Source organism: Manis pentadactyla, chromosome 4 (genome assembly GCF_030020395.1).
Source record: "Manis pentadactyla isolate mManPen7 chromosome 4, mManPen7.hap1, whole genome shotgun sequence".
Taxonomy (NCBI): Eukaryota; Metazoa; Chordata; class Mammalia; order Pholidota; family Manidae; genus Manis; species Manis pentadactyla.
Window position 1 is genome coordinate 119879210 of NC_080022.1, and position 23838 is coordinate 119903047.

Genomic DNA, 23838 nt, shown 5'->3' on the forward strand with positions numbered 1-23838 from the left:
TTGGGCCCTAGAGCACTGGACAAAGGGCCCACGTCTGCTCCTGGCCTCAGTGTCATCTGTGAAATGCTTTGTAAGGTTGTCGCCAGAAACAAATGGATAAACCCATGTGTAGCTCGAGGAGTACAGCAGGCACTCAGAAAGTGGAGCGGAATTACTACCGCTTACAGTCAACAGCCCCTTCCTGTTCATGTACCTGTTTGCTCCCTCCACTAGCCGGCACATAGTAGGGCCCCAATAAATAAATGCTTTATGAGCCACAGGTTATACGCTCGACCATCCTTCGCAAGGGTGGAGGGAGTCTGGTGTCCCCATTTCACAGGAGAGAAAACAGGCCCAGGTGGGGCTGTGCCCCGCACGAGGTCACACGAAGGTGGCCGGGTATCCCCCTGAGTCACGCTGTGTGCCCCGCAGGCCAACAAAGAATAAGGAGGCCCCCAAGGCACTGTCACAGATGACCTAAAGGGTCAGACCTATAGGCCTTCGGGACAGGTGCTGCCTGTATGCCCGACACCCAGAAGGAACATGGGCCTAGACAGCTTTCTCCACACCGAGGGTTGCGGTACAAGAGCACACGCATCACAACGGGCGCTGGGAGCCGGCTCACTCGTCGTACACAGAACCGCCACCACACCGCCCGCTGGCTGACTCAAAACGCAGCTCTGCACCTTTAAATCCAGAGTGCGTAGAGTCCCGCCCCCGAGGGGGTTACGCAGACGAGGAGGGGCGTGGCCTTCCCACCATTGGCTGAACTGCACAGTGTTTTGGCTCTTGGGCACGGGCCTCGGCGCGCCGATTGGAGCTAGGCCTGCTTGTCTCCTTGCCTCGGTCAGCGGTCGGCCCCAGGGCTTCAGCGTTCGGTTCCCGGGTCCTGCACGTTCCATTTCCAGGCGGGCCCGGGCTTTGGGGCCCGAGGGATCCGCTACGTCTTCCGGTCGGTGCGCTGAAGCTGCGACGCAGGTACGGCCGGAGTGCGACAGGGTGTGTACCTCGTCACCCAGCCTCGGGCTTGGAGAGTGAGTTTGCGCCGGCCGGGGGCGTGGTCTCTGCTCCCGCAAAAGGTCCTGGCCCTGGAAAGAGGGTAGGGCTTTCGACCTGGAGCAGGAGTTCGAATGCCGATCCTGCTCTTCACGTCTTGGGCACATCACTTCGTTTCCCGGGCCTCGGTGTGGTTCCCTGTGATAGGCCCACGCACCGCTGGCCCTGGGCGGCAGGTTCGGCGAAGGAGGGGGAAGACAGGAGGCATCGCAGGGCCGGGTTATTTTTAACCACCCGCGCCTTCTCCCCCTTCTCCTAGTTGGACCGCTGTGGGTTGTGGCCTGAGCGACCCCGCCAGTGACTGGGCTGAGTCCTAGTTTCGACAGGTGGGGAGTATTTAAAGCAATTTACAGTTTGCAAAGTGGATTCCTGGTCCCGCTGGAGGCTGGTGACAGTATTGATCACTGATGAGGAATCTGAAACTGGCTGCAAGGCCCTAGTGGGCCATCCCACTAACCTTTAACCAACGTGGGCCCCAGAGCTCTCTTGTTCTGTTTTTCGTCTGAGCAAACGAGGGGGTGGTATCCGGGCCGAGTCTTACAGTGGTTCAGGCTTCAGCTGCTCCAGACATCTTGTGCAGCTGAGCCCTGGACACCCACAGCCCAGCAGGGAGGGTTAGAAGTCCTTGTTGTCCTAGCTGGCTCCGACCTCGCCGTCATCTCAGGTTTCCTCAGAGACAGTTCTGCTTGGGGGTCGGACTGGTCCCCTGACCTTGCCTTGGTCACACCCCCCATCCAGCTCTCTGGGCCTGAGGGGCAAGAGTCCCCATGGATGACCCTGAGGTTGAGTCTTGGACTGGGAGGGGGAGAGACCTCTGCCTCCACTTCCCAAGTGCTCTCCCACTGATCCCCACAGTTCTGGGCTCCTTACTTGTAACCGTTGCAGTTTCACAGGTGAGCAAACAGCTGGGGCTTCAGGCCCTCGTCTTACTTTATGTTTCTTGGTTTCTTGGGCTCCTGGCAGCTGAGGACAGCTCCCCCACCCTGCCATTCCAAGTTTGTCCCAAATCTGAATGGCCATGAGAGGCACTGTCCAGAGGCACTGGGCCAGTCCTTTGTTTGGGGTCTTTGTCTTAGGGTACAGTGCTCACTGCCCCTTCAGCTGGGCCTTCAACCTTGACTGGTGCATACCTATTGACAGGTAGTTCGTGGACAGCCTGGGCCATCTCACAGGTCCTGCCCTTTGACTTGATATCTCTTGCTCTGGGGCTACCCTGTTGAGATGTGGGGGTAACTGTGGGCTCCTGAGCCTCACTGAGGTCCGCTCAAAGGTCTGAGAGGTCCTCCAGGACAGGCTGTCTGGGACTCCAAGCTGTGGTCTTCTCTAGGCCTTGATTTATTCCTGCTGTGCCCAGCCTGGTTACGAACTGGGTGAGGAGCCTCTAAGACGGCCATCAGCCCCAGGAGACCGACTTGGGGGTGGGCAATAGTTTGGAGGTACGGAAGCTGTGGGTCTGAATCCCTGTCACTTACTGTGTGGTATGGCAGCCGGTTTCTCTGTGCAGCGGGGGTGATGGTAAGACCCACCTCGCAGTCTTTGGTGATGTCAGGGGTCCTAAAGAGAGATGGGCCGCCTTCTCTGACTTGCCTCAGAGTCTTTCTGTTTGAGCTCCCCCGTCCGAGGGGTGGGTGAGTTGCTTGCCGGTTTCAAGCAGAGGGCTTGGGCAGCTCCCCATCTCCTCCCAAGAAAACCTGCAAGTGGTCCCTTTCTCCTAAGAAATCCTCAGGTACCCCCTCATAGACTGTACTCTCAGTGACCCAGCCTGATGGCAGCTAGAGCACCTGCCCTACTGCCAGCCTGGCTGTCCCCGCTGAGCTGTCCCTGTACCCTCTTTCTCTTACAGGCTCCCATACCATGGCAGAGTTCTCCCAGAAACGTGGGCAGCAGCGTGATGAGGTGCTGGGTGGCACGGTGGACTTCCTCCTGGCCAATGCCCGCCTGGTGCTAGGTGTGGGCGGGGCTGCTGTGCTGGGCATTGCTACCCTGGCTGTGAAGCGGGTAAGGCCAGGCTGGGCTGGTTACAGCTGAGGCTCCCAGAGGAGGACAGCAGGGCCCTGGGGGTGGAGGGTAGGGACTGCTCCCGGCTGGTGCCTGCTTCTCTACCCCAGCAACCTGGTTTGCTTTGCTCCTGGCTTTGCTGTGGCTGCCGAGGCTTCTGATGCTCTGTCACTCTGCCTGAAGCTCATTGACCGGGCCACCAGCCCTCGGGATGAGGATGACACCAAGGGGGACACCACTTGCCTGGAGGAGAGCTGGAAGGAACTGAGCCTGCTCAAGGCCACACCACGCCTACCACCCCGGCCCCCACCTGCTGCCCTCAGCCAGCCCGTGTCACTCCCAGGCCCCTCACCCTCCACCCCAGGTGAGCGGCACACCTTCCCCTCTGGCCTGGGTGGGCGCCCCTTTGGTGGTCACTTTTGGGAGATGCAGCCCAGGCTATGCCAGGATTGTGCGACCTATGCAAGTCCCTCCTCCACCAGGGCCGCGACTGCCTGTGTTGTGATGGCGGCACGCATCTCTGCTCTCCTGCCTCCTGGGTGGTGCTCAGGCTCCATCTGCCATGTGTACTCTGGGGGTGGAACCAGAGCAAGGTGGCAGTCATGACAGTGGGGGCCTCAGATGGGGGCCCGAGGCCTAGGGCATGTGTCCCTGCTTTGCACGAAACTCTTTTAGGGTGTTGGGGATCTGGGGCCATCACTCCAGGTGAGGACCCGGGTTGAGCTAAGTGCTGTCTCAGGTGGTCATTTCACAGGCGAGGAAAATGAGGCCCAGGGATGTCACACAGCTGGCAATTGGGTAGAATTCTCTGGGCTGGTCATGGGGGCCTCTGACATGGGGCCTCTGACCCCTTTACTCTGCAGAGGGGCCTGCAGATGCCGAGCCCCAGACGTCGCCTCAGCTTAGCTCCCCAGCACCATTGTGCCTGACATTCCAGGAGAAGCTGCTGGCATTTGAGCGGGACCGTGTGGCCATTCCAGCAGCCCATGTAGCTCTTGCCAAACAGCTGGCTGGTGACATTGCCCTCGAGCTGCAGGCCTATTTGCGTAGCAAGTTCCGGGAATTGCCCTTCGGGGCTCCTGTGCCCAGCGGGCCACTCTACGATGGGCTGCAGGCAGGGGCTGCTGACCACGTGCGTCTCCTGGTTCCCCTGGTGCTCGAGCTGGGCCTGTGGAGCCTGGTACCTGGTGTGGATACAGTGGCCAGGGACCCTCGCTGCTGGGCTGTGCGCAGGACTCAGCTTGAGTTCCGCCCCCGTGGGAGCAGCCCCTGGGACCGCTTTCTGGTGGGTGGCTACCTGTCTTCCCGTGTCCTCCTGGAGCTGCTCCGAAAGGCACTGGCCACCTCCATCAACTGGCCGGCCATTGGCAGCCTTCTTGGGTGCCTGATCCGGCCCAGCATGGCTTCGGAGGAGCTGCTGCTCGAGGTGCAGCATGAGCGCCTAGAGCTCACTGTCGCTGTACTCCTGGCGGTCACTAGAACCGACACCGACCACCTCCTTCTGGCCTGGCCCCTGGAGGGGCTGTCTGGAAACCTCTGGCTGCAGGACTTGTACCCGGCAGAGGCTGCCAGGCTGCGGGCCCTGGATGACCGTGATGCTGGAGCTCGCCAGCGGCTGCTGCTGCTGCTGTGTGGCGTGTGTTGCGGTCACCCGGCCCTAGGGAGGTTGGGCTGGTGCCACCTGACCCAGGTGGTTCTGCGCCTCGGGGAGGAGGAGGAGGACTGGGCCGAGGAGGCCTTGGGGGACCGCTTCATGCAGGCCCTGGGGTTGCTCCTCAGCAGCCTGGAGCGGGCCAGCCTGCCCTGCCACCTCAACCCCAGCGTGAACCTCCTCAGCAGCCTGCGAGAGGAGGAGATTGACGACATCGGCTACGCACTCTACAGTGGCCTGCAGGCTCCTGAGTGGCTGCTCTAGATGGGTGGGGAATGGGTGGCCAGCACGTGTCCTCATGCCAGGGAGCCAAGAATGCCTCCCTCCCAGGAATTTGGAGAGCACGTTTTCTCTTGCTTTTAGCCAGAATAAAAGTGCGTTGCCTGAGCCCACGGGGTTAGCATGTGCATGGGCACCAGTCACTGAAGCCTCAAGCCCAGAGAGCTCGGGTTGCTGTCTCCTAAGCATGGCTGGGCCGCATGTCCGGAAGCCTGGAGTCCACACCACTCCACACGCCCCCTCAGCCCCTGGGGCGCATCCCAGGACCCTGGGCTTGGCCCACTATCATGAGCAGTGACCCAACTGGTGGAATCAGGCTCCCGCCGCCTGGGCTCCATTTTCTGCTGAGGGCGAGTCAGTGCTCCCCTTGGTGCCAGCCCCCGGCCTCTCTGGGCTGCCGGTGCTGGATGGCAATGTCTGTTGTAGCCCCTAGGGGCTGCAGTCATCTGGTATCCCCGGAAAGCAGCTTTCTGGCTGCCGTAAAGGCTGGCATTCCCCACTGTCTGTCAGGTTTGCTGGGTTTGCCGTGTCCTCTAGCCTGCAGTGGGAGCGCTCTGATACCCTACCCTGCCCGCCTCACACCTTGGGGGAAGGCCCTCCTTCCTCCAGCTGGGCATTCTCCAGGCAGCAGAGGCCCTTGAGAGGGCTCCTTTCTGCTGGCAGAGTCCAGGTTCTCTGGGTTGCCGGTAGCCAAGGGTGTCCCACTAGCTGCTGGGCCCGGCCACAGGGCAGAGGCTGTGCCCTCCCAGAGGGGCTGCATTGCGGGCTTGGCCTCCATGAACTGCTCTCAGCTACGCCTGCTGCCTTCTCACTGGAGCCTGGCAGAGGTCAGGGAGGGCCTGTGCCCCTCCTGGGCATCGGTCCTGCCTGGGGGATCATGTTCCTAGCAGCCTTTGCATCATTGCTGGTGCAAAGTCATGTTTCAGAGAATATGAACAGGAATAAAAGGAAAAACTCAAAACTTCCACATGACTTGTGCTGTGCTCTTACACAGCTCTTTGGCATTCTGGAAGCTTGGCCAGAGGGCTTGGGATCAACGTGGAGGCAGGATTTAACTGAACAGTAGGTTATGCAGGAGGGTATTACAAGACTCCTGCTGTGATGTCCCACTTTAGTGGTGGGGACCAACTAGCCAGGGTTTTATTTCTTCCCAGAAGCTTAACCTCTCACCCTGTGCTTTCTAGAATGGGCAGGGCTGCTACAAAGTCCTTCAGCCAGCAGCCAGATTTCAGAGAAATGATTTCTCCATCTCTCTTGTCTCTCCTTGACCTCCAAAGGAGGGGGCAAACCTCCCCCTCTGCCTCTGCCATGTACAGAGAGGATGGCAGTGCAGCTCAGTGTCCCCACAGGAGCAAAGCTGGGGCTCCCTTCCTGTCACCACACGACAGATAAGGCCTGGGGAAGGCTTTGGACCACATGCACTCGGGCACCAGGACAGCTGCTGCTTCCATCCTGTATCTCCCTTTCCCACTGCATTTCCTGAGGTGACCCCTACACCTTCAAACTGATTACAGGGCAAGGAGGGGAACAGGACCACAGGCCGCCTTGGGAGGTCAGGGCTCTGCTTCACGGGCATGCGGCCAGCTCCTGGTTCTGCTCTGAGAGGCTGTGGTGAAGATCTTAGGGTGGGAGGCGCTTAGCCAAGGTACATTCAGACCACTTGGCTCAGGAGCAGTGCACAGAGAGCTGTGCGCAGCTGTAACAGTGGATGGCGGGCAAAGGAACAGCCTGGAAGCAGGGGTCAGTAAAACTGGGCCTGTAGTACTTCACAGGACAGTTGTAAGGAGTAACTGCTGGCAAGCACAAAGTGAGCAGCCCCTGAGCCAGGAATTGTTAGCCCTTGATCCCCCGCTTTCACTGACCGACGTCATCAAGTGCATCAAAGAGCTCCCAGTGCTAGGCCTGCGTCTGTCCGACGTCATGTTCCTCAGGACCATGGGTGAGCGGCTGGCTGGGGCACCGCCTGGCCAGCAGTCGGGAAGCAAGCCCAATACAGAGCCTTTCCTAGGTGGCAACCACCAGCATGTGGCCTGTGTGAGCCTCCTGCTTCAGACAGCTTTGAATCCCCCTCACACATGGCTAGGATAACCCAGGATAAATGAAAAGGGAGAGAGAGGAGGTGTTGTGGTTACATCACCCATCCAAGGTTGACGTCTGGAACTTAGCCAGGGATGTGAACAAAGCATCATGTTCTAGCAGCCTTTGCAGGACCTGGTGTGCTGGGCAGGCGCAGGCCCACATGGTGCCCACTGCACGGCAGCTGCTGTCCCACCCACTCCCCTTTAGTGCAGGGACAGTTCCAACTATTTGAGCAAGGTGTGCTCGGCCCAGGGCCTAAAAGTCTTACCGCTTAGACCCTTGGGCTGTGGAGCCAAAACCAGGCTGTCTGGGTCCTCAGGTTAGCTTTTCTGAGCGACCCCAAGCCAGAGTTCCAATGGCTGAGGCACAGCGGTGATGCTCCTGCTCACCACAAAAGGTTTGCCCATGCAGATAAAACACAAAACCAAAATGGCAAGTAGGAACTAATTTTAAATGTCACCCATATTTTCTCTACCCTAAGTCAAGCAGGGCAAGCGCTGCAGTCCAGGCAGGGCAGCAGGCAGGTGTGCAGACTGTACACATGCAGCCCACGGGCACTGTCCATGCCCTGGCCCGCTGCTGCAGAAGCGGTCTGATCAGGCCTTGCCGGCCTCCCTCCTGAGCAGGCCAGAGAGCCCATGTAAACAGCCTCCCTACAGTTGCTCCCCACTCTAGGTGGCTAGATGGGAGTTCCAAACCAGTGTGTCCCCTGGGACATTCACAGCAGCCAAGTTTATTGGTGCAGGGGCGGCCACAGCTGGCGTGGCTGGTTCAGGGGCTGGCACCGGAAGTGTGTTTGGCAGCCAGGAACCCATCTCTGAAGCAGCAGCTCTTCTCCTAGGCAATCCTGGGCTTCGCCCTGAGGCCATGGGGCTCATTCAATGGCAGCCTTTCTCATCCTGTTCGCCACAAGAGGCTCTGTGGAGGTCACCTGCTGCTTAGACTCCAGACCATGCCCAGTCCTGGAGTGTGCTAAGCTTCACCATTAAACATTTCCCTAAAATAAAAAAAATACCTTATCATATATAAAACATAGCCTTTCTGTAAATCCCTTGCTAGCAGTGGTCTTCGGGAACACTCACCTGCAGTAGTCTACCCAGGGCGGGACCATTCATCCCAGACACCTGACCTGTCTGGTTGTTTTCAATCTTTTAAAAATATTTTTAAAAGCCCTGAAGGAAGTATGTGTGCACACAAGCTTTCTCATCAGGAGATGCCTGGGAGTGGAAAGCATTCAAACATCCCACTCTGAAGGAGCTTGCCAAACTGCATTCTGAAAGGCCTTTGGTCAGCGGGCCAGAAAACCATCCCAGAGCTCTGGGCTGCACCTGGCAGGACTGCAGCAGGTGGGGAGCTGGGGGTGCCCTGCACCCCACCAACCCTGCCACCTGCTCCACTACATTCTCTAACCTCTCCTCCAAAGACTATCACTGAGTGGAAATGGAGTGCAATCCACACTCCCACCAGCAACGCCTGGTGTCTGTGGCTCGCCACATTCAGCTGGCGTGCGCCAAGGATAAAGAAGCCATTTCAGTGCTGGCTGCAGAGCCACCTGCGTCAGAGGCCTTCACGGGCCAGAATCTACCTTGCGAATGCCTGGCCTGACCTGGCGGGCAAGGCATGCAAGGAAGGCGCCTCACGGCTTTTGGTCCCTAACAGGCACTTGCCCTTCACCCGGGAAATTCACTGGTGTGGAGCCAAGCCTTGGAACCCCTGGGGGCAGACAAGGGCTCCAGAGCAGGTGTGCGCCTCCTCTGGGGGCAGGAAGGGCACTACAGTCAGGGTCTAGAAGAGCTCACCCGGCAGCCCGGAATCCAGGGCTGCTGCCCCATCTGTGCCATTCTCTCCAAAACCAGGGACCTTCAACCTGCTATGTCACATGCATCTGTGACACACTGCATTTTGCCTAAGTACATTTTTCTTACATAATCGGAAAAATACGTTCTTTTTAAAAACTCCAGTAACATACCATTTGGTTGTACTGAGGAAGGTAACGCTGGAGTGGGCAGAGCCCAGTATAGTCCAAGGGCTGGCCCAGCAGCCCCAGGACGCAGCTTTGTGCCGCCTTTCCACTGCTGCCGCTCCCTGAGACAGCAGTTCACTGGCTGAGGCCTCAGGCCGGCAGAAGGCAACTCCCAGGCTCTGGGGCATGTGATTGCTCCGTGAGTTTCCCAGGTCAACCCTGAGCACCACCTCCCAGCACGAATGCTGGTGGTCTAAGGCAGGGATGGGGTGCACACACTCGTCCCTTGCAGGGCCAGCCAAGGTGGGTGAGTGGCACCAGCCCAGCATGCTAGTCGAACCCACCCACATTTGTATTCTAGTCCAGGGAACTCGGATGCTGGGTATGATTCTCAAACAGGTTAAGCTCTGGGCTGCAATAGGCCCTGGAAGGAAAGGAGGCTGTGTATTCACCCCCAAAGGGTGGCAGGGTCTCTTCCAGTGTCCTGAGAGCTGATGACAGATTCGGATGCAGCACTGCTGGACACGCCAGGCCTGGTGCTATGGGTGGCTCGCTGCCTAGAAGCATGGGGATTATTTTTAGCTTCCAGCTGCTCCAAGACCGCTGAGCATCAGATACCCTCCCAGAACAGCAGCTGTGTGGGGCAGGGGTGGGATGTTTGGCGGCTCTCCCCTGCCATGCAGGTCCCATTCTCCAGGAGCTCTTAAGTGTGGACGTGGCAGCAGAGACTCGGCTTCAATCCCACCCTAGCTGCTTGTAGAGGAAGGTGTTCCCCCATCTGTGCCTCACTTTCCATCATCAGACAGTAGGTGCTGCCTTGCAGGGGGGCCAGGATTCAGTAACTGGGGGTCATTTTCTCCTCAGCCCTGCATTGCACACCCTGCAGATGGGGTTCAAACCTTCCCAGTCGCCATGGAGTGGGGAAAGATCACTTTCTCAGTGCACTGTGTGCTGCCAGCCTGATTGGGCCATCAAGACGTGGGGCAGACTCCCCCATAGGTTCTGCGACATTCCCAGTACAGTCAGGCCTGACTGTAACCCTCACCAGCCTCCAGCCAAATGTCACCACCCCGGTACAGATGAGGCTGCTTCGGCTCCACAGGGAAAGCACAAGCCCAGGGGGCACAGAAGGTCAGTGGGGTCAGGACCCCAGCCAGAAGTTCTGGGCCCTGACACACAGGAGCTACCTGTGCAAAGATCAAGATCCACAGATGCTTCCAGTATCCAGAATCTATAAAGAACTGCTACAAACTCAACAGAAAGACAAACCACCCAATTGAAAAATAGGCAAAAGACTTGAACAAGTATTCCTCCAAAGACATACAAATGGCCAGTCAGCACATGCTTGACATTGATGTTCATTAGGAAAACGCAAGTCAACACCATGAGATACCATTTCACACCCACCAGGTTGGCCAGAATTTAAAAAAGTAAATGTCAGCAAGGCTGTGTAGAACCCTTGTAACTGTTGGTGGGAATGGAAAGTGCAGCTGCCATGGAAAATTGAGTAGTGGTTAAACATAATCACCCTGAACAGCAATGCCCCTCCTAGGAATATGCCCAAAGGACTGAAAATGGGTGTTCAAATACTTGAACATGAATGTTTACAGCAGCCTATTCACAACAGCCCCCAAATGTCCGTCCACATGGACACGAATGAACGTAATGGGGTTCATCCGCACAGTGGAGTATCGTTCAGTCATAAAAAGGACAAAGTGCAAACGTGCTACAGTATGGATGAACCTTGCAAACACCACACAAGTGAGGGAAGCCAGACACACGTCATATACTGTATGATTCCATTTATGTGAATGAAATGTTCAGAATAGGTAAAACCACAGAGATGGAGAGTGACTTGCAGCTGCCAAGGAAAGCAACGCAAAGGCAGGGCCATGACACACCCACTGACCAGAGGCTCCAGGAGCCATTCCAGGCATCTGCATTTATAAAAACCCTCCACCCTGCCCTCGGCTGGGGCACAGAGCTACTAGGCCAATGGAAAGTATGTGAGGCCAGAAGTCCCAAGACCTGAGGAGAGTTCATTTCACCACCTTGCAGTATGACCCTGGGCAACTCTAGCCCCATTTCTGCTTATACCCTAAAATATAAAATAAAGCCAATATGGCTATATATTGTTCATCAGGTTTTTTGTAAAGCAAATAAGGAATGTGACCACCTCCAGGAGGTGTGGAGACAAAGGGCGTTCTGACTCTGGCTCTGGCTCTCTCCTCTGCTCTGTGGGACAGGCTATTTGGGGGCCAGGAGAGGCTGGGCTTCCAGCTCAGCCCAGGGACGGGGAGGACGGGCTGGGGCTGGGAGGGGAGGCCTTGAGGGCTGGAGGCTGTGGGGAGGTCCCTCAGGCCCTGGCTGCTCCCTGTGCCCCCCAGAGTGAAGGGCAGAGTCTTCACTGAGGCATGGGCTGGGGGGGTGTACTGGCTGTGGCAGCTGCTAGGTAAAGAGAAAGCTCACTGCTTCTGTACACACGATTTTAGAACTAGGGCCGATTCCTCGCATCACCCTTCTCAGGATGTCTGTAGAGAGAAGCCCCTTCCAGGTGGCCCGAGCCTGCTCTGGAAGCACCAGGCCCTCGAGCGGGCTTTCTGGAGGCGAAGGCAGCCCTGGAGGTTGCAGCTACAGGATGTCCCTCCCACCCCTGCAGCAAAACTTTCTGCTATCAGCTACTTCACAGCAACCATACCCCCTGGGCCACAGGGAGCAGCCACTCCTAGCCCTGGGCAGAGGGCCACTGTCTAACAGGTGGCTGTAGGAGAGCAGGCTGGATCTTGAGTCCTAATACAGGCAGGCTCTAAAAGCTGCCACTTTCCTCAAAGCCTCTGGGGCAGCGAGGCGGCACACGTTCCCAGTGGAAACAGATTGTCCTGGAGACAAAAGAGGCAGGTCTAAGAAGTGGCCTTTTCTACCCTGACCTGTCTTCATCTGTTCTGCGGACAGAAGGGACGGGTGTGTCCAGGCTGGTGGCAAAGGCTGCATTTCCGGAGCTTCTTGGCTGTGGACCCCGTGTCTGAGGAACTGGCCCGGGCTCTTTTGCTTCTGGCCTCTGGCCCCTGTGTTTTTCCTCTGCCTCCTGGCCAGGGTGGGGCTCCAAAAGTCCCTGTGGGAAGAGTCAGGGCAAGGCTGAGATTAGCATGGACACACTGAAGTGGCAGGAAATACAGGTTAGTGTTTGGTGGAGCGCAGAGGGCATCCTCCGAACTTTTACATGGCCATGCCCACCCACGACCAGCTCCCTGTGCTTTGTGAACACACCCGTCACCACCTTTTGTCACCCTGATGCTGCGCTCTAAGGACCCTGAGCCCTTGAAGCCTCGCCCCCTTCACTGTCCTGGAGAGAAGGGTGGGCTGTCACTGTGTGTGTGTCCTCTTCACAGAGGTGGAGACCAAGCATGCAACTGGCCCACCATGCGGGCTGCAGCGGGACCAGCAGGCCGCCCCCAGTCTCCAAGCCGGACACGGAGACCTGCTCTGCCGGTCCTCAGGCGGGCCTCTCAGTACCAGCTGCCCTACTGCCCAGGGCAGCCGACCAGCAGCGTCTGGCCTGGAGGTTGGACACCACTTCCTTCCAAAGGGGGATACGAATGGCCCTTGTACACCTGAAGTGTGTGCAAGGTCAGACTACCTCTCACATACTTCCATTGTGGGTCTGTCACGGCAGTGGCTGTCTCTGGGTCCCTCAGGCCCTGGGGGCCAGCCCCACGCCTTTACCAAGCCTTCTGGGCTCTTTCTGTACATGCAGAGCTGGTGACCCACTAGAATCAGTCTGACTAACCAAATTCCTTCATAAAAGAGGAACCCTAAAAAGGTGGGAGGTGCCCATCTTAAGGAGGAAACTGAGTCTGACTCATCTGTTCAAGCCATGGCTGGGCTTTGGACCCAGCTGCCAGACCACAAAGCTCCCACGAGGCTCTCAGCCATTCCCAGGTATTAAGCTTCTGCTGTGTACAGGGGTGGACGGGACCATTTCAAAGTGCCTTTAAGGACATTATCTAGCTTGTGCGCAATGTCCGGATTGCAATTCTCCCCATAACCATTTCTGGGTCAACAGCCCAAGCTGTGACACCCTGGGCACGTTCCCAGGTATCGTCTGGGCCAGTTTCTTCATCTTAAGAAATGAGACTGCAGATGATCTAGAGGAGACAGGGCTGTGCTGCTGGGTGACCTAAACAAGCCAGTTCATATGTCTGGGCCTCAACTTCCTTATTCATGAAACCGAGGTTACACCACTTACCTGATGAAGATACATATACAGCCATGTAGCACAGGGCCAGGCACATGGCAGCTCCTCAGTTAATGGCTGCCACCCTTTAATTTGGAATGAACACTGTGTCGTTTGTTACCTTGCTGAAAGTGACCATGAGGAAACAGGAGCAAGGCACACTGCACACCCCTCCTGACCCCTGCTGCAGGGATCTGCACGCAGCGCCTGCCCCTGAACCGCTGCAGGAGCTGTTCCCACACGATGCTGCTGTAGGGACAGAGCCCCGTGACCGCCTCACCTGGGGCCATGTTCTCATCCACCCACTGGAAGAAGCCACACTGATGCTCTCTCGGCTTGGCACATGTGTGGAACTGGCGTCCCTTGTTGGGCCCGTCCTTCTGCACTGTCCGTGTGACAGTGGGCTGGCTGCACAGGCAGGACATGCCACCACCCCTGTCATCACCAGAGCTGCCAAACCCACCCGGGGGGTTCCTTGAGCCTGGCTGATGTCCCACTGAGCCCCCAGGGGGCCTTGATGCTGAGGGAGGCAGCCCCCCTGCTTCTGGGGGGCTGCTGTCAGCCCACAGGAAGAAGTTGCAGTTGCCTCCATTGCATTTATAGAACTGCCGGCCCTGGTTGGGACCCTCCTTCCGAACAGTGAGCAGCAGGGCCTCCTGGCCACAGTTGCAGGTCACAGAGTTGCTTTCCCCAGCGGCAGTGGGCGGTGGCAGAATCTGGGCCAGAGCACTTGAGGGCCCAGTTGGCCCAGTGTCAGGAGGCTGGCAGTTGTCCATCCTGTTTAGGGACTGGCTGGCCTGCAGGTAGCCAGAGGGTTGGCTGACTGTCTGGCCAGCTCTCGGGGGACCTTGTGAAAATCGTAGGTCCAAGATCTCCCTCAGGGTCTCATCACATCCACCAATACAGCCAACAAACTCCAGAGGCATGGTTGGGGGAAGGCTACCACGTTTAAACTTCAACTTCAACCTAGTGAGGCCAGAGATGAGAAAAAACATTAACAAAAGGTGCAAGAGTCCTTTCTCTGATCCAAAGGGCACCCTCTCCTGCACTGCCCTGCAAGCCCATGCCCAACCGCCAGCCCCTCCAGGTGTCAGAGTGCAGAGGGGAGGGAGAGCAGATCTGACACCCCAATAATCCCCAAAATACAGAAGCCTCTCAAAGGTTTCCCAGGGCCAGTGGTCTTGGGCCTCTGGTGCTCCTGGGCCTTCAAGCTAAGGTTGAAACTCTTTGATAACCACACTAAGAGGCTGCATCTGTTCAGCTATCATTCTCCCATGTATGTGCACTAGACTTTTCCAGAGGCTATAGCACGTGCAACAAATTCAGCAGACTGAGGAAGCAGATGGGAGATTCCAACTGTCTTTGATTAAGCCAGATGTTAGTCAAGATGGAAAACAATGCATTCTTATTTTTTTGCTTTGGAGAATATACTTTATTCTAAAAACATGTTATTTGCTTGTATGCAATGCATTTGTTATAAACAAATTACTAAGATGTCTCTGCTTTAATTTAGAATATGGTAAATACTGATATATGTAACCCACAAGGAAAGCTCTTTGGGTTCCTCAGTAACTTTTAAGAGTGTAAAAGATCCCATGAACAAAAGGTTTGAGGGCCAGTTCTGTATGAGGGCTCTAGGCTTCTGGGAGGAGCCAGAAATATGGATTTGGTATAGGAATACTTTCTTAAGCGCCACGTGGCAATCTACCCAGAAAGGGCAGGGAAAGGATGCCTTCAGGGTTCTTCTGGATGCAAAGAGGGTTCCTCCAGAGCCAGCCCAGGAACCCTCGCCAGGGTCAGGGCTGGCTTCCACATGAACACACGTGGTGACGGGGGGGCATGGTCAATAGAGGACCGTGACCCCGCTGCTGCTGAGTGCAGTCAAAGGCCCCGCCCCAGGTGCTCAGGGATTAAAGGCCCTGGAGGTTAACTCCTGTGCCCTCTTCAGCTGACTCGGTGCCCGGCTCACCTGTACACAGGATGTGGCTGACACACTGGACACACACTCCCATCCCTGCTGGCCTCCAGCACGGAGTTGGGGAACCACAGAGCTGATCGACAGTCTGGGAAATTCACACAGCTGAGGTAGAACCTGGGGAGCACAGGGAGCAGGGTCAGGCAGGAACCCCAGATCACAGGAAATATGCCTAGGCTGTTGCCCATTTGGCAAGGAAACTTTTCTTCAGCTGATTAAAGATGACATTCATTTTTCCAGAAGACACTTAATTGGTAATAGTCACAGATGCTGAGTGACTCAGAAAAGTTACCCACTCCCCTAAAGAAATGAAGAGCTACTGTGACTCTGCTTTTTACTGAAAACAAACAAACAAACAAAAAACCCCAACTCATCTACCCACACCCAGGCCACAGTGAGGCCAGTTCTCGGGGCTCTGCTCAGGCCTGTGCTGAGTGCCGTCCCCAACTTCCTCCTCACCACAGTCCCGGGGGCTCTGAGTGGGACCATCAGAGCCCTCAGTTTACACTGGTGCATACTGAGGCACGGAGCAGTCTGGAGACCCACCCCAGGATGCACGTGCGGTCAGCTGGCCATGGGGACTGGGAGCCCAGCACCAGAGGAAAGAGCCTATGCTTCTTGGTGCCTTCCAGTTACCTTAGGGATGGACATGCGAAATGTCCTTTGAGTGTGCCTGGGTATGGCTAGACTGGGAAAAACAAACAAACAAACCACAAACCCCAATTTTTCAAACAGCAAATCTATAAACTCAGTGGAAGGCACCCAATACCCCCAGAGTGGTAAACTCCACAGGACAATCACCAGCCCTCCCTGGGGACTTGCAGACCCCAGAGCAAATGCAAACCAAGTATCCCCTCCTCTTATGTTCCAGTGGCCACCAAACCATTTACCCACTGCTGGCCAAGGAAGACCCCCACCAGCATATGAAGCACTTACTTACGAACACCGAGCACATGGCTAGGCCTTCAACGGCACCAGAGTACACACCTGTGTGCAATCCAAACCTTGCCCCCTTCTGTCAGGTTAGCCCACTATCCTCTAGTTTCTGAGAACCAGGTCAGCCTTCTCCTCACCCAGGCCAGGGCAGAGACGGTTGGGTGAGGAGTCGGGGTGACTGCCTGCTCATGCAGCAGGACAGAGGGAGCACGAGATGGTGCGAGGGAGCCAGCCAAGGGGGGAGGGGCCTTGCGGGCTTGGGTTCACACTCTGCCTTTCCTGCTGCCCAGGGCTGCCCACTGTGGGTGAGCTGCCTCAGCGCTAAGCCTGTCTTCACTCCTTAGAGAAGCGGGATAGCAAACGCCTGCCTGTGGGGGGTTATGGAATTGAGTAAAATAATGTCTGCTGAGCGCTTTACATCATGCAGGCCCCAGGAATGGCTCACAGTAAATGATGGCTGCCCCTCTGCTCACCACTCCTCCTGTGAGCTTCCCCAGTGGCCAAGGGCTGGCTTGGATAGCTAGGCCAGGCCAGGCCACCTGAGCCGTGGGTTAAGCTGCCCACTCTGAACTACTGCCCTGAAGATGAAAAGGGACCTGAGACACTCAGAACCAACCCAGAGCCCAAACTAAGAGATAAGGGCAGTACTATTATCAGTGCCAACATATCAGGCTGTGTGTTATACTGTTGACACAGCTCTGTGAAGTGAAAGCTACTACCCTAAGTTTATGGGAGAGGAAACGGGGGCTCACAGTGGTTAGGAAACCTGCTTTGGGGCACAAAGCTTCTATGTGGCAGAAGTGGGATTTGAACCCAGACCCCACCTGGACCAAAGCTCATGCTTCTTCCACCATTCTCTACACACTGGGCAAGTGACGTCCTACCCACAAAGGATACAAGCCCTGCTGTCACCCAGTCCCCTTTGCATCCCACAGCCCTTCACACCCGCAAGGCCAGGTCCCAGCTGGCTGCCCATCTCCAGCACCGGGTCCAGAGGTGGGCCACAGCAGGCCTGCTTCAGATAACGACACAGACACGGAGCAGCAGGGCTCTGCAGGGAGCTGCCCAGCCAATGCTGCAGGCGTGGAGCAAGCGGAGGTGGGACAACTGGGCACTGACCTGCCGTTCTTCCTGGTCTTGAGGACCATGTCTCTGCTGCACTGCGGACACTTCCTGATGGGCTCTGGCGTGGTTGGGTAGATGGCTTCTTGCTGGGCCACCTTTGTCCCTTCCCCGAAGTACTGCGACAAGGCCTCATCCAGTCTGGCAAACGGGAAAGCAGTCACAGCATTCTTATGTGCCCACAACAGGGCTGTGACCTGGGGAGCCAGCTGGCTTGCCAGCACAGGCCCGACACAGAGAACAGGGCAGAGAGTACTGTGCTGGCCAGGCAGCCCTGGCTCCAGGCAGCAACCAGGAGGGCTCCAGCCACAGTCAGGCACTTCGTACCGTGTCCCTGGCACCACATCAAATGAAAGCACACAGGGTCCATGCACACGCGCAGGAGCGTATCTGGGTTTAAGTTTAGACTAGCGCATGCACTTCTTTTCAAAACTGGCCTGGGGTAGAACACATGTCTCCCAGCAAACTGCACCCATGCTACTTGGTAAATGGCCACCTCCAAACAGGCCAGAGAATGGTTATCCACGAGCACCTGGGTGGACTGACAGGAAATTGTTGTTGCCTACTAATTCAAGCAAAATTAAAATCAAGAGAATGGCATTTCTCAGGCCATTAACCCATAATAACTGGACCAAGGTATTTCTTGGGATTGTTTCTAGACTGACAAAGCTCTAGGAAAAGGAACAAACAAATCTCAGGAGGAAGACCTCAGGGAGAAGCTATATGTGGATGCCCTACCTGGCAACAAGGACACCTGAAAGACACAGGTCACGAGGAGTCACCCCCTGGTTTTTGCTCAATCACCCCACAGGCTCCCACTTCTTATGGAAATGTCACAGCCAGGGTGGCTGAGCTTCGTGAGCGTGAGCAAAGGTGGACAGGCCTGGCACTCACTTCTTAGCTTTAGCCACTGCTTCAATGAAAACCTGCTTGTATTTCTGGACTTGCTGCCTTAGAACCAGCAATTTGTCTTTCTTCCCCTCACAGATGAGCTTCAGATCAGCTTCCAGCTCAGCCCGGAGGTCAGGCTTGGACATCTCATAGCCCATGGAGTCATAACCTGCAGGGCCAAAAGCAGCGTTCTGTAACAGCCAGGACGACAGTCTCCCCAGCTGCCGCTGTGAGCTCCCTCCTCACCTTCCACAAGGCCCATGCCCAGGTGTCCGGGGAGAAACCGCTTGTCCGGGGTGAGCCCAACATACATCCGGGCTTTGATTGTCTCGATGTGCTCCGCGTGAGTGGCATCAGTCCCTGAAAGCCACTCCTGGTTACTCAGGTTAATCCAGACATGTCCCAGTGTCCTGTGGGCACTTCCTTCCACCTAGACACCCTTTTCTCAGTAGGACACCCCCATTCACATCTGCCCGCACAGATATCTCAACAGCGCCTCCCCCTTCCCCTTACTCGCTAAAGCTCTCCCATCCTAGCTCTGAAACACCTTCACAGGACAGAACTGTGGCCGGAGCCCCATCATCCCAGGCTGTCATTACAGCACCCCCTGTCTCCTCATTACTGATCTCTTCTTCCAGCCAACCCATTCTTTATGCTGTGGCCAAAGGGGTCTTTTAAAATGGAGCCCTGCCATCAGAGAATGCAAATCAAACCATAAAAACTACTACTTTATAACCACTGGGATGGGTACAAACAATGAGACAGACGGTAAGCACTGGCGAGGACGTGGAGAAACAGCCTGCATTCACGGCTGGGGGACTGTGCAAAGTGGTCCAGAGGCGCCTCAAGAGGATATGACCCAACGATTCCACCACTAGGTAGATGCCCAAGAGAGCTGAAAACACGTCCACATGAATGGCAGCCAAAAAATGGACACAACCTAAATGCCCATTGGCTGGAGGTGAATTCACACAAGGGAAGAGTATCCAGTAACAGAAAAGAATGGAGTTCTCAGGTAGGCTGATAGGATGGATGGACCCTGGAAACGTGCTCAAAGAGGCCAACTCCAAAAGGCCACGTGTGTGACCCCTTTTACAGGAAACACCTAAACTGGGAGAGTCTACTGAGTTAGACAGACAGTGGCAGCCTAGGGCTGGGGGACTGGACGGAGGGGTTGGGAGTGCCTGCTGATGGGGCATTCTGTGCAAGCTGATGAAACTGTTTTAAAATGAACTCTGGATATGGCTGCACAATTTTGTAAATACACTAAACATTGAATTGCACATCTTAAATCAGTGAATTGTGTGGAATGTGAATTTTGACTCAATAAAAGCTGTTAACATTAAAAAAAAAATGTAGCTCTGTTGCTCCTTCCCTTACAAATCTCTGACTCTGCTGACCACAGGCCAACATGCAAGCTCCCCAGTCCAGTGTGCCAGACAAAGAGTCAGGCTCAGGTCGCCTTTCAGGCCTCACCTTCCATGACCCCCTCCTGAGCGCCCCACCACCTGTCCCTGCAAGTGCTCTTCCTGTCCCTGCCTGTCCTTCAGACCCTGCCTGTGCTGGGCTTGTCTTCATTCATCGGCAATTCTTACTGTGGGCTCCTGCTTGCCCCTGCAGGACTCACCACGATGCATTTCACTGGGGTTTGGTTTGTTTCTTCTGCTCAATGAGACCTGAAAGGGACGAGTAGGTCTAGCTCTTGTGGGCCTCAAGTTTTTAATGAAGAATTCCTGGTGGGTGAACTACCTCTAATTTTACGCCAGCCTACAGGCTTTCTGGGTAGCACAGCGTGGCCAGCGGGCTCCAGGTGGGAACACTTCATCCTGAGCCACAGAACTGACAGTGAACTTTGTGGTGAGGGTGCTGTGGCCCAGGGGCAACGGCTTGCTTCCCACATACCCAGTGACTCCTGTGCCCCCTCCGTCTACTGCCCTCCCCATCATGCTGCTGGCCCTTCTGGACTAGCTTTGCCAGAGGTGGCCTTTAGAGCTGGATGAAAACTAACAAGGGGGCAGCAGATCAGTCACAAGGGACCCACCTGTAAAGCCTGGGCCATGGGATTTAATTGGGAAAAAGAATTCTGGTCCACTTTTTTTTTTTAACCTAATTTCTGACTCCCAGTTATGGAAAGTGCTTTAACAAAAGCTAAGAATATGGCCACCCATGGCTAATAGCAGGGTTGCCAACTTGGACTCCACAGGGGCCCAGCATGTAAGGAGCAGGTGAGCGAAGCCAAGTGTAAGCATAGAGAACACACCTGCCTAGAGGAGAGCTGCCACTCAAACCCACCCAGCCGTTTCCACGTGGGAGTGCAGGCTTGTGCTACAGACACCCTGACACTTCAAAAGATGAAGATGAGAGACTAGGAGGGATCGCTCGAGTTTTCAGTGTTGGTACCATGTTCAAAATAAAACAAAAATAAATCCACATGGGCCAAAAATAGTGAGTCAGTGGACAGGCCCTGGTCAGGGTGCTCCCAATGGAGACCTCGGAGTTACAGGGAGCGTCCATGTCCTTGTGGGTGGTGCAGAGCAGTGGTGAGGAGCATCAGCTGTGGAGTTATTCATGCCCAGGCTTTAATAATGCACACACTTTGTGACCCCAGAGAAGTCCTTCACTTCTCTAAGCCTCACTTCAGCTATAAGGGGGACTCAAAAATGTAATACCCACATTAAAGTTGTCAAACAGATCAGAAGAGAAACTGTGCCTGGCAATGTGGGGTGCTCACAAGCTGCTAGGTACCCTGACAAGCTACTGACCAATGCCATGCTTTTCCATGAGGGCGATGAGGTCGGCTTCAGTGAGCAGCTGGGGTGGGCTGGTCTCCCCGTCCACCATCTCCACAGTGCTGGGCTGAAAGCAGGAGCCTCTCTCATAGACAGGGAGGGTCTGCAGAGAGCAGCAAGAGCATCAGTCAGATCATCCTGCCGTGGCACTCAGACAAAGGACAACTTCTGTTGGTCCAGCTCCATAAGCCGGCACTAGGGTCAAGGGCACAACTGTCATCCCTGCTCCCTGAGGTTCATGGGGTGAAACATGGATTCTGAGCTCTAACTGGATCTACGATTCATCACCTTGTCACTCCAGTGATCATATGGGTACACATCCAGGTAGTTGCGGGCCAGAATCAAGAGGCCATGGGCCACGAAGCGTTCCTGAGCAATGTCGATCTCTACAGTGGTCTCCTGGCCCTGAGCATCCCGGGAGCAGCAGGCTAGGAAATGGCGAACAATAAACTCATACAGTCGCTGTTCATCTCCCTATGGAGAAAAGAAGAGAGTCTGAAACACCCTCCAGAGTATCACCTCTCAAGATCTCAGCATCACTGATAGTTTGGCCTGGTTTAGGCACAGAGCAGGGCACACCAGTCTGGCAGTCCCTTGTGCAGGCAAGTCCTCTCCAGGCTGTGGGGTTTAGCCTGAAAAACTTCACTACTCCAACCAGGCAGTGGTAAGCATGGCAGGCATCTTGCCCTTAAGAATGAGAAGTGATTCTTCTGATATAACCCAACCTAAGCAGAAAACAAGGTAAAAGCACAAGAAGCTACCAGAGAGCCCTTGTACATAAGGCTGGTAGAGCTGAGATGTGCCTGCAGCCTTAGATCAACCTCGTAAGTCAGGGTTCCCAGTTATTCTCTACCAATTAAATAATCAAGAATTCGGTGAGGCTCAATCTAGCAAAAGCCTATTAAATGTTCATACTCATATCCATAATTCTCCGTTAAGAATGTATTCAAAGGAACAGACATTCAAACAAAATTTATGTATGCAAATGTGAACCGCAGTAGATCATGTATCAATAAGTTAATCTTTCAAAAACAGATTCGGCAAAATACATTATGGTACATCTATGCAACCATTAAATATCATACTTCACAATATTTTAGCATATGGGGAAATGATAACACAAAACGGAAAAAACTAGCTTACAGAGCTATTTAAAGGTAGAATTTTATTAAGAATATTACATAGATACATAGAAAAAAGCTATTTCTCTGTAGAGGAGGAGATTACAGGTAATTTTTTTCTATATTTTTTTTTCTATATTTTTTAAACTGTCTAAAATGATCGTGTCTCACTTTTAAAATAAAAAGGAACAATATATGTTTTTAAAAGAAAAAAGAAGGCAAAGTTTACTTAGCTAGTGATAAGCCTACAGGTGTCGAAGAGGCCTGTCCAGCTCCAGCCCTCGCAGAGTGCATTCCCCAGCCATAGAAATGACTGAAGCAGGAGAGACTCAAGATGGCTGGGATGAAAACCCTGTGGGGACTGGAGTATGACAGGAGGGCAGGGCTAAGTTTCAGGACAGCAATGGAAACCATCTAGCCTTGGGAGGATAGACAGGATTCTTCACTTGACAAGGCACTGAAAAGGCCATGCAGTTGTGTGTGGTTCTGTGAGGGCTGGGCAACAGCTCACTGGGGGTGGACCGCCCAGTCTGTGTGTGGAGGGCTCAGCAAAGCAGTGGAGGTAACTGCCAGAGTGGGGAAGGGCGCTGGATGGAGCACAGCCCACTGCAGAGTCTCTCATGGGGGCCACGAGGAATATTGTGAAGTAGGAGAGTTTTGACACTGACATCTCAAATGGAAGAAATATTTCAAAATGATTTATTCTTAAAATAAGAGCCTACAGAATAAATTCAAATCCTACTAACCCCTCACCTCCCTCTGGGTTCCGGCAGGCAGCAGTCAGGGAAACCAACCTGCAAGCTACTGGTGTATTTGGTGGGGTGGATGGGAGGGTGAGCTTGGTCAGACTTGTTCCCATTGCGTGGAGTGGGGCCACACTGCTCTAGAATGCTCTGGGCAAAGGCCCCCCAGCGTGGATCCGAGGTCTGCTGCTCCACCAGTGCTGTCAGGTTTAAGTCCCTGGGGTAAATGTTTGTCTCAGTTCGGGGATAGCTGATGTACCTAAAACAAAGGCAAACAAACAGAAAAAGAAATTGCTACAACTATGAACAACTGAATTAGGTGGAAAACACCTGGTCACACCTGCAGTAACCACCTGATCTAACCACGTCAAGTGATGGCAACCAGGTCACGTACCCTGAGAAAAAGTCTAAGGTGTGACACCCAAGGAGTGAGAAGCAGCAGATTCTCCTGCTAGGACAACACTCAGAGGCCAAGGATAACCGAGTGGGGCAGCCCAGAGCAGGACACGCCTCCTATAGCTGAGCCGGCCAGCAGCTGTGTGGCCTGACCTACTGTCAGTCAACAGAATGACCCCGTGGCCTTGACAGGTACAACAGTGTGCCCTTCAACAGCTTTCCTAAAGTAGAGAAAGAGTGATGCTGCTCAGTAAACTAAATGTGGACCCCGTGTGTAACCTAAACTGTCTGTTAGCCACTTAAATATTATTAATAAGATCGGTCATTCTTTTTTCTACATGTCTTCAAAACCCAGTATATATTCTATTCTTACAGCATGTCCCAACTTGGACAACCCAAACTTCAAGTGCTCAACAGTCCTCTGTGGCAAGTGGTGGCCACACTGTCAGTGTGGCCCACGCTGTCACTGGACAGTGCAGAGGTGCTCATGACCCAGGCAGGATGACTCACGATGGCAAACACCCCGAGGTGCTGCCAGCCACCTGACAGGGCCCTGGGGGCGCTGCTAAGGTATTAAGAGTGGGATGTGAATTTACTCTATGGGCTTTTACTTTAGGAAGTAAGTG

The 23838-nt window shown here is 54.7% G+C and overlaps 2 protein-coding genes across 8 annotated transcripts in view; one reads left to right on the top strand and one right to left on the bottom strand.

Annotated features, from left to right (window-relative positions):
* The first annotated feature begins 693 nt into the window (after positions 1-693).
* On the top strand, positions 694-5928 carry MIEF2 (mitochondrial elongation factor 2). Of its 2 annotated transcripts, none has more exons than XM_057500790.1 (4): positions 694-978; positions 2879-3033; positions 3217-3397; positions 3897-5928. In XM_057500790.1, the coding sequence occupies exons 2-4, from the start codon at positions 2890-2892 to the stop codon at positions 4946-4948; spliced, it is 1377 nt and encodes a 458-aa protein (XP_057356773.1). In that variant the 5' UTR covers positions 694-978; positions 2879-2889; the 3' UTR covers positions 4949-5928. The 2 variants fall into 2 exon arrangements, with proteins under 2 accessions (XP_057356773.1, XP_036749891.2); XM_036893996.2 differs by having other exon boundaries at positions 713-957.
* Positions 5929-10792: 4864 nt separating this feature from the next.
* TOP3A (DNA topoisomerase III alpha) overlaps positions 10793-23838 on the bottom strand; it is a 42973-nt gene continuing 29927 nt past the window's right edge. For 5 of the 6 annotated variants that reach the window (XM_057500785.1, XM_036893988.2, XM_036893990.2 and 2 more), the window contains 9 exons: positions 22868-23075; positions 21241-21426; positions 20926-21055; positions 18410-18523; positions 18167-18332; positions 17270-17413; positions 15209-15331; positions 13520-14205; positions 10793-12117 (listed from right to left, as the gene is read on the bottom strand). In XM_057500785.1, the coding sequence (XP_057356768.1) occupies positions 11939-12117; positions 13520-14205; positions 15209-15331; positions 17270-17413; positions 18167-18332; positions 18410-18523; positions 20926-21055; positions 21241-21426; positions 22868-23075 (1936 nt within the window). In that variant the 3' untranslated portion in view covers positions 10793-11938. The remainder of the gene's footprint in view (positions 12118-13519; positions 14206-15208; positions 15332-17269; positions 17414-18166; positions 18333-18409; positions 18524-20925; positions 21056-21240; positions 21427-22867; positions 23076-23838) is intronic. The other variant, XM_036893992.2, reaches the window with a different exon arrangement.